Consider the following 9,194-nt stretch of genomic DNA (forward strand, 5'->3'; position numbering starts at 1 on the left):
CACTTTCATATGTGTTCCTAAATCGGATATATATTCAAACCACAGACATGGGACATGAATATGAAAGGTCGAATCAGAATTCATGCGCATTTTTGCTTTTACGCATGTGCTACATGCTTCTCTCTCGTACCCTTAAATGTGGCATTCTTGTTCTTGGTGAAGAAGGCGACATTTATACATGCATCAATATGCGAATGTTAGACGTTTCAGGGACAGATTTGTTTACATTACACACAGATACAGGTCTCTTACATTTGTGAATGTGAACCGTCAAGATAGCCAAATCCGATCTGAGCAAAAAATCCGATTTGAGCAATGTGGTTTATAATGTGAACGTAACCTAAATGACTGTTTATGTGATGTCATAAAAAGCAACACATGAGCTCATTAACACGTGAAAAATTAATCCAAAGATATTTGCAACTGTGAAATATATAAGTAAAACAAAATTATGTCTGTGATGAGCCAAAACATTACAGCCTAAAATGCTGCCTACTGTACTTATGGTGTCTCATCCTATAAGATCTAAGAAGATGCTTTGTGCGGAACCATCATGTTAGCCTCAGATAATTTATCCTGCTTAGTAGCATTATGGATCTGACATGATCCAGCACATCCCACAAGTAAATGAGACACACGTATTTGGTCACACGAGTGACGTAAAAGAACTCATCAGGACTCGTTACACCAGGCAGCTCTCTTCCATTGTTCTAAGAGCCAGTCCAGACACTTGTGTGTCCATTGTAGGCACTTATAATTGTGGACATTACGGGCTCTGTGTCTCATCTGCAGCTACAGGGAATTTTTATTGCTCCCAACATCATGTCTCTGTTTTTTCATTTGACCCTCCTCAGACAGATAGTAGATACTGACCACCGCTGACCAGGACACCCCCACCCCCTTCCCCTTGAAGGCCTAGCCTTTTGAAGATGCTCTATGACTCAGCTATCGAGCCATAGCAGTCTGGGTCCTATCAAAGTCCCTTAGTTCTTCATAAAAGACTCTTCCTCCTGCCTCCAACATGTCGACCACAAGAACTGACTGTTCAGTTATAAACACCAAGTCCAACTCATTCAATTTTTTTGTTGGTTACTAGATAATTACTGATAAACACCTAATTTGTAGCATTCACATTGGTATATTACTTCATTGGTGTAATAATAATATTATTATAATTATTATTAATACTTAATAATATTATAATACTTAATAATAATATAATAATACTTAATAATATTAATACTAATCACACATAAAGATCGCCAAATTGATATTCATTGTTATAAAAACTTACATCCCAATTTTCTGACTATATTGAATTCTATCAAAGTCAGTACCTCTAGATATGTATTCCACTGCCTTTTGATTACTGTATTTTTTGCACTATAATGTGCACCGTATTATAAGACGCACTATTAATGAATGTCTGTTTTCTGGTCTGTTTTCATACATAAGGCACATGTTAAGAGACACTATAAGGAACTTACAATTCAGCAGGTCTCACCGCTGGGTGGTGGTGGGGGTTGGCTTTAGATAACTAAGTTAAGTAAAGCTAAGCTATGTAAACAAAGCTGTATTAAAAAAAGCTTTCTTTTTAAAGTTAAACAAGTGCAGGGTGTGAATCTACACAGATTTCTCCCCTGAAAACTGTTTATTTGGGTTAGTAAAGCGCTTTCATTTATTTACAAGCTTAGATTATCAAACTTCTCCAGCACTAAGGCTGGGGCTTTAGCATTAGTAGCTAACCGCTCCAGCAGTGATCGCTGGGGATAGGAGCAGGCTACAGGCTGGTAATACTCCGCTCTGAATGGGGAAAGAGCTAGTTTGATTAGTAGCTAATGCTAATGCTACTCCAGCCTTGGTGCTGGAGAACTAAACTGAAACTCCTGTATAACACTGCATTTCAGTGGAGTGGCTTTACTGCTTCTTACAACCTGACTGGTAAGATTCATACATAAGACGCACTGGAATAAAAGGCCCACTGACTTTTAAGTGCGCCTTATTGTGCAACAAAAAAATGGTAAAAAAGAAAATGTTTCACTTGATTAAAGTAATGTGGCACGTTTGATGAAAAATCAGGAAATAATACAAATTGTTAAATATGAGGCATTTTAATCTCCCTGTAAAGCCCACACCTATGTACACATTACTCATTACACTAGAAGATGGGACATATTTGAGTGCTTCATAAATCCTACTGATTTAAACAGTAATACGTTTGAAGCTTGTTCTAGAACTGTGTTGTGTCGCCCCCTGGTGGGCACAGCTTACATTAATAGAAAAACGGAACGACTGGTTTAACATCTTACAATTATTACAATGTACTTTTCTTTTCTTTTTACTTTTATCATTAATCTATATTATAAATACCCATATGAAGATGTTAAATGTAGGCACCCCTGTTCTGATGCCACGTTGATTATTGTTAAATATTTTTCTATACATTTAGACTCATTTACCTTAATTTGTCATATCAGTGCACAATATGTCCACAATATGTTAGAAAAGTCTCTGTATTATCGCTGTCCATAGAAAAACAAGTATTTCCAAAACATCAACTGTACAGGAGAGAGATAAAACCTTAACTTTCAATGGAAGTAGCTGTATAGTTTGCTTCATACTTATTTTTGTCAAGTATTGTGCTATGCTGTGCTTCCTGTCCTGCATGTTTAAAGTAGCAACCATAAAAAAACTGAATGCTTGAGATATTTACTTCTTTCACATGAATTGTTAAAGGACATTTTCTTGCTTCAGGTTTGTAAGTTCAGTGAAAACACACTAACCAAACAGTGAGATTTTCCCCTTATGACTTGGCTTTTAACTCACATGCTCAGCTGGCAAGGGGTTGTGTAAGGACAAGGGTTAACCAACACTAATATTAGCCACACACAAATTACTTTCACAGCTCTTGATCAGTATGGTAATATTTAAAGTCTATAAACATACTTTTGCCACTTGATCAGAAGCATTAACCCTTTGTTCCCACTCACTGGCCACTTTATTAGAAACACCAAGATTGTACTTCTACTCAGTGGCCACTTTATTAGAAACACTGATTACATTTCCACTCACTGTGGGAGCTAGCAAGGTCAAACTACAGGGGAGGCATTTCTAATAAAGTAGCAAGAGACTCTAAAGTAAACATTCAGTAATTAGAATAACTCACACAGAGCAGGTTAGATGATAAAGATTTACTGGTTTAAAAAAGCAGTCTTCTTGATACAGCTTTTTAATGAGCTTATAATTTACAGAGAAAACAATTCAACCATCAACAACTGACCAAACATGTCAGATAAGATGTCTTGTTTTTTAATCAGTTCAGTGGAAAACTACAGGAAGATCATACATTCTTTACATTAATGCAAAGTTATGCCAGACAAAATGAATATATTCAAAAGATAAAGTGAAATTAGCTTGTAATTTCAAAATTTCCACAGTATATTATATGCAGCGCAACTAACAGCAGAATGATCCACCACTAGATTTAAAACTGACACATACAGCGCACCATTTCTGAATCATAAAGCAGAATAACACTGGATTTGCTGCATTAAGAATACCTCGTTAGACAATAACACAATTAGATGCATCGCAACATCTCAAATGAGATTAACCATTAGTTCAGTTCTAAGGTCATGGTTATTTATGGTTACCGCAATTACTGGAGGCCCACAGTTGAATGGAATATCTTAACTGCACTCCAAATCATGTTTTGATAGAGAAATCACATCACGTTTTTAATGGTGATTTAAAGGAATGAGGATCTGTTTAAAATGACATTTGTTCAGCTGAGGGCATTGTTTGGACTTGTGGAAATTTGTAAATTCTGGAAAACGCATCCAAACTGAGGATTAAGCTACTGACCAAAGGGTTCAGACAGAGCTTTACAAGCACTCCTATGTGTGTATGAAAAAGTGATAAACAAATTCATGCAAATATGCATGTAAGATGCTTACAGCCATTCATCCGCATAGACCCACACACTCACACACACACATACTAGGGCTGCACTATTTTTACATCATTCGTTAATCAATATATGTCAATCATTATCAGGTTTGCTTCTTTCCTGATGCACTGCAGATATGAGGTTATGCACATATGCATGCCAAAAATCATGGGACAAGAACCAGACCCCTGCATGTCCTATGAAAGCTAAAGAAGTTTGGATTTGCCAGCAGGATATGCATGTGGGGCCTCCTGCATTAAAAGTGTATATAAAAGTTGCTTGTCTGTATGGAGGATATTCAGCCGGTTTGATGATCATTACCACTCAACACACTGTCCACTAAGGGTGGTAATGCCTTCTTTAACATATTCCTGGTACACAGATCACATCACATGTGGACTGAGGAATGTTAAATCCTGCACAATTTTGGAAATGTCACATCCATCTGGCTCCCACTACCAGGCCTCGCTCGTTGCCTTATACTGAACATGCTGACCAATGTGTAATATTACTTACAAGATATCACCTCACAACTCATTTGGATTTCAAATAATAAAGTTTTGTCTCTATGCAGGTCTCATTATCATAATTGGCTTTAAATTGGGTAGTTGAGCGTTTTTCAGGTTTTTTGAAAACAAGTATTGTCCATACTGTGCAGCCCTAGTACTCATACATAAAGCACACAGATAAAACAGATATAAAATGTATTCATAATTTCCACATTAATAAAATATAACTGCTAAATACTATTTTATATAACAGTGTTTATATGAATTGAACTGTGTGAAAATTATGTACACATTAGGATCAAGTAAATTTAGTGCAATATGTTTTTCACTGCAAACAGACATACATAGTATAAACACGCACGCACGCACACTTGCCCCCTCGCCTTGCAGCCACTCATGCAGATAAAACCTCACCACCTCACTTCCTGTGGGCTTACTGTCTGGGAAATTTTAATTCAGGCTCCATCATGCTTCCCCTCGATCATCAGCCCCAGTTACAGTCAACAGCAGCTCTCAGTTCAGACCCAGCACTTTATCAGATATCTGTAGGGCTTCATCAGAGATGTGCACGTTGCTCAAGGCTTGAGTTTGAGCCAGGGATACAGAATGGTGAGGATGGACAGAATGGAGGAAGTGAGGCCACAGGCTCCAACGAAGCCCGGGCTGGTGGGGTACATGTCCAGTTTGTCCAGTGGAATGAAAAGGTCACACAGATTCTTCAGTAGATCCAGAAGTAAAGGAGGGTTATTTCTCAGGACTGAAATGAGGAGGTGCAGCTGCCGCTGGAGCCGGGCCGTCAGAACGGGGAGAGCGGGGAATGGTGGAGCAGAGAAGCCAGGTGAAAACTCACCGTTCTCTGGACCAGGAGAGAGAACAGAAGGGCTGGCCAGAGAGCTTTTAGCTGAAATACTGCGAGATTCCCTTTCCATCAGCAGACGGATCTCGTAGGCATCCCGGGTCAGGTTAAGGATGAGCGCAAAAAGGTAATATCTGTAGGAACAGTGGAACAAGTTTAAGGGACAATAAGAGAGAGACAAAAAGTAAATAAAAAGAAATAAAAGTCAAGTATAAGAGAAAGGGTATATAAAGCTACAGTTCCATTGGAGCTATAAGGTCTTAGAGAGATTTAGTAATTAATACTTATAATACTCCACCAATTAGCATACTGTTAGCTATAAAAATGCCCAACAATAGCTCGTGTAACATAGCCTGAACCCAGCACAAAACATTTTGTAGATACATAAAAAGTCTAAAAGATACAAGATATTTTTCTTCCTCCAGTGTTTGCTATGAAATCAAGGGTTTAAACAGGAAGGATTTTTCCTCTTTGCTTTAGTAAAAGCCTTTAAATGGCTGTGAGATGGAATTGATTGCATTCAGCCCAAAGAGCTTTGGTAACATTAGATAATGATGCTGGATGATTAGTTCAAATAGCCCAGGTACTGGACGGAGCTCCATCATTCCAAAAATCCAGTGCTTGGCATTAGGCGCTCAAGGGCACCTCTCCAGGATCAATGTTCTTTTAAAATGTTTTTTAAAGTTTTATGGTCATCACTGAAGGCCTGCATCAGGGCAATATTAGCTTTGTGGACTCTTTAAAAGTTTTGGCTGAAAGCTATTTGAGCCGTTTTAAAGGTTTAAACTCACCTGAATGATCTTTGGCTCCATTTGTTCTGGTCAAGCTGAGGAAGCAGGCCAGTTTTGCCAGCCCACAGCACATTGTCACAGGCAAAGTACATGGCTTTGTTTAAATGGGCAACGGTAATGCAGAGCCTCAGCACACAGTCAGATAAATGCACTGCTCGTTTAGCTGCTTCCAGGGCTTCTGCAGAATTTCCTAACCGCAACACTGACAGAGACAAAATAGGGTTACAGACATATTTACATAATATATCAAATTAGCATAAGAAGCACAAGAGGAGAACAAAGCTTAGAACTATAAATACACAGAAATACAAACCCTCAATAGGAGTCAATGAACATCAATGAAATAAGAACTGTTCAAACAACTTGTGCCTATTATCAAGAGAGGAAACTATATAAATTGTGGACTAAAACTGCTGCAGAAATTTAACTCAACTTATTTAGTCAACAATTAAATTATTAAGCCTCCCAAATATTTTAATTTAATCTAAACTAGTACTAATACAGATCCAATAGAGATTCTGATGTAAACTTACACTTTCTGCTGAGACTCAGATGAGCTTCTAGCTGCTTTATTGTTTTTAGTAGTTCAGCAGCAGCTCCTCCTTTCTGCAGTGTGTAGCCCAGTAAAGTGCAGGCATACTGGGCAGCCCTGTTCAACAAGAAACAACACAAACATTATTGAAAACACCATCAGTAGTAGTGTGTTGGTGTAACTCCCTGCTAGTCCAAAATGATTTAAAAAAGGGTGCGTGTTTACGATCATTGTACGATCATAACAAAAAAGATGGAGAGCTTTCAGATCTCAAATAATGCAAAGAAAGCAAGTTCATATTCTTAGAGTTTTAAGAGTTCAGAAATCAATATTTGGTGGAATAACCATGGTTTTTAATCACAGTTTTTATGAATCTTGGCATGTTCTCCTCCACCATTCTTTCACACTGCTTTTGGATAACTTTATGCCACTCCTGGTGCAAGCAGTTCAGCTTGGTTTGATGGCTTGTAATCATTCATTTTTCTTTTGATTACATTCCAGAGGTTTTCAGTTTGGTAAAATCTTAAAAACTCAGAATTTTTAAGTGGTCTCTTATTTTTTTTTCAGAGTTGTATATCTCTTAAACACTGTTACTCCCGGGTTGACCTTAGACCCGTTTAGCTAACTTGCTGCTTCTCCAGAGCGACCCATTATCAGTTCTTGTCTATGGAGATTAGCTAGCTAGCTATAGAAACAACACTCAAAAACGGAATACCCATAAAGCAGAGATTAATTAATTAGTTAATCTTAACTGAGTGTCTGAATACTTTAGTAGCTAGCTAGTTACATATGATGTAATTTAGCAGTAGTTGTGCTAATCCTGAAGATAAACTTGAGCGTGTTCAGGTGAACTAGAGCTGTTAACTTTCACCCAGACACTGTATAGCTGTTAGAGCTGAGCAGAGACACCGTGTTTCATTATTAACAGCTCTAAAATAGAGTGGGATTAAATATAAAGCGTGTTTTACCTGAAAACTCTCTCTTTAGCCTGACTCTGAGCGCTGAATCGCACCCACGACTCCATCGCTGTTCACTCACAGCTAAAGCTAAATGCTAACGACCCGCGAAAACAGCGAGTTTATAGAATTTACAGCGGGTTTATAAACTTTATAGCGAGTCTTACACCCTCGAATTAAAGCAGCAGCCCCGTAATCACTCCTCTCTCACCCCCCTTGCGCTGCTCAGCGCTTCTGTGTTCACTACTGTATATTCTGACCCCAAAACATCAGTGTGTTGCGCACTGACAGCGACCTCTCAACGACGGTAAGCAAACAGGGACAAATCTGACTCGTTCTTTAGACTCGGATCTTCTGAACAAAGCCGCTGAACCGATTCACTTTCTTCCGAGTCCAAATAAACTGAAGCTGTTTTGTAAAATCAAATTAAAACGACACTCTTTTAGTTGTGGGTGGTGTGAAATTGTTCACTGAAAATATAGTTTTGGTTAACTATGATTTTAAATTCTTCACATATAAGTTAGCTATTTGTCACTTTTTTGTTAACTGACCAGGACTACATTCATGTAGTCCATTACTGGCTGTAAATTAGTTTAATAAATGTTAAATCACTCTTCAGAATTTCCTCTGGATTCTAATAACTTTTTTAAAACTGTTTAAAACTCATCTGCAGTGTCATCTACTCATCTGCAATTTTTTTGTTTTTCTTTTTATACACTTCTGAAAATTAGTAGTCTTGCACTGGTTCAAATAAAACTCATGTCTTTTCGAAAAATAGTTTGAATCAGCTTTTCAAAAGATTAAAATATTTTTAAAAAGTAGTTTGAAGCATTTTAAAATATATTTTTAATGACTAATACTTTCAGACATGTAGATACTATATTAATCATAATAGTGCAGGATTGGTAGGCTAGTTTATAAATATTTAATATTTGTCTCTCCAATTATGAAGGACGACTATCCCCAATCCTCACCAGGACTCCTTTAATCACTATTAATACTAGAAATGGGCTGAATAGAAAACTAGATTCTCCACTAGAAAGCGCCACATGAACACCCTCTGGAGTGGGATTCTCAAGTCGGGCACATCAAAATGTTTAATGTAGCACAAATTGACAAAGTTGTGACCTAAATGGTTGTAAACAACAGTAAAATATCAAACATTAATGTTATTTTTGTACCATAATTGTAATAGTAATACTTTTTAGCCTTCTACAAACATGTTATTGAGCATAAAATATTTTTTAATTTATTTCCTACACAAACCACATGAATGCGACCAAGTGAGGTGAACGACTTATCAGAGAAACGTACAGCCTGACAAGCATGTAAATGTAGCATTATTAACTCAACACTAGGAGGGTGACGCCTAGCGCATGCCTCCTCTGATACACGTGAAGTCAGCTATTGTCTTTTCTCAGACTGCTGCTGATGCATTACTGGGTAACCAGTGCACTCGGAGCAAAGCAGAGACCCAGCTCTAATTAATGAGCTAACAGATGCCTGTGCTGACCAACATCCCACTAAGAGATCACACCCCCAGGGACAACATGGCCAATTGGGGCTCTCTCTGACTCCGGCTGCTGAGGTTAGCAGCGTGA

The 9,194-nt window shown here is 37.9% G+C and overlaps 1 protein-coding gene across 1 annotated transcript; it reads right to left on the reverse strand.

Moving 5' to 3' along the window:
* Positions 1-3,176: 3,176 nt before the first annotated feature.
* Positions 3,177-7,914, reverse strand: pex11b (peroxisomal biogenesis factor 11 beta). Its single transcript, XM_007254720.4, has 4 exons — positions 7,606-7,914; positions 6,639-6,754; positions 6,106-6,307; positions 3,177-5,448 (listed from the first exon to the last, which is right to left on the reverse strand). Exons 1-4 carry the CDS (start codon positions 7,659-7,661, stop codon positions 5,034-5,036), a joined length of 789 nt encoding a protein of 262 aa, XP_007254782.2. The 5' UTR covers positions 7,662-7,914; the 3' UTR covers positions 3,177-5,033.
* Positions 7,915-9,194: the final 1,280 nt, after the last annotated feature.

This window comes from Astyanax mexicanus, chromosome 3, assembly GCF_023375975.1.
Source record: "Astyanax mexicanus isolate ESR-SI-001 chromosome 3, AstMex3_surface, whole genome shotgun sequence".
Lineage (NCBI taxonomy): Eukaryota > Metazoa > Chordata > Actinopteri > Characiformes > Acestrorhamphidae > Astyanax > Astyanax mexicanus.

What these genes read in the sequence shown, in the direction of transcription:
- pex11b (XM_007254720.4), bottom strand. Translation starts at nt 7,661, where the DNA reads ATGGAGTCGTGGGTGCGATTCAGCGCTCAGAGTCAGGCTAAAGAGAGA. An exon ending in GCTAAAGAGAGAGTTTTCAG is followed by an intron (nt 6,755 to 7,605) that starts GTAAAACACGCT and finishes CTTGTTGAACAG; the next exon opens with GGCTGCCCAGTATGCCTGCA. An exon ending in TCTGAGTCTCAGCAGAAAGT is followed by an intron (nt 6,308 to 6,638) that starts GTAAGTTTACAT and finishes TGTCTCTGTCAG; the next exon opens with TGTTGCGGTTAGGAAATTCT.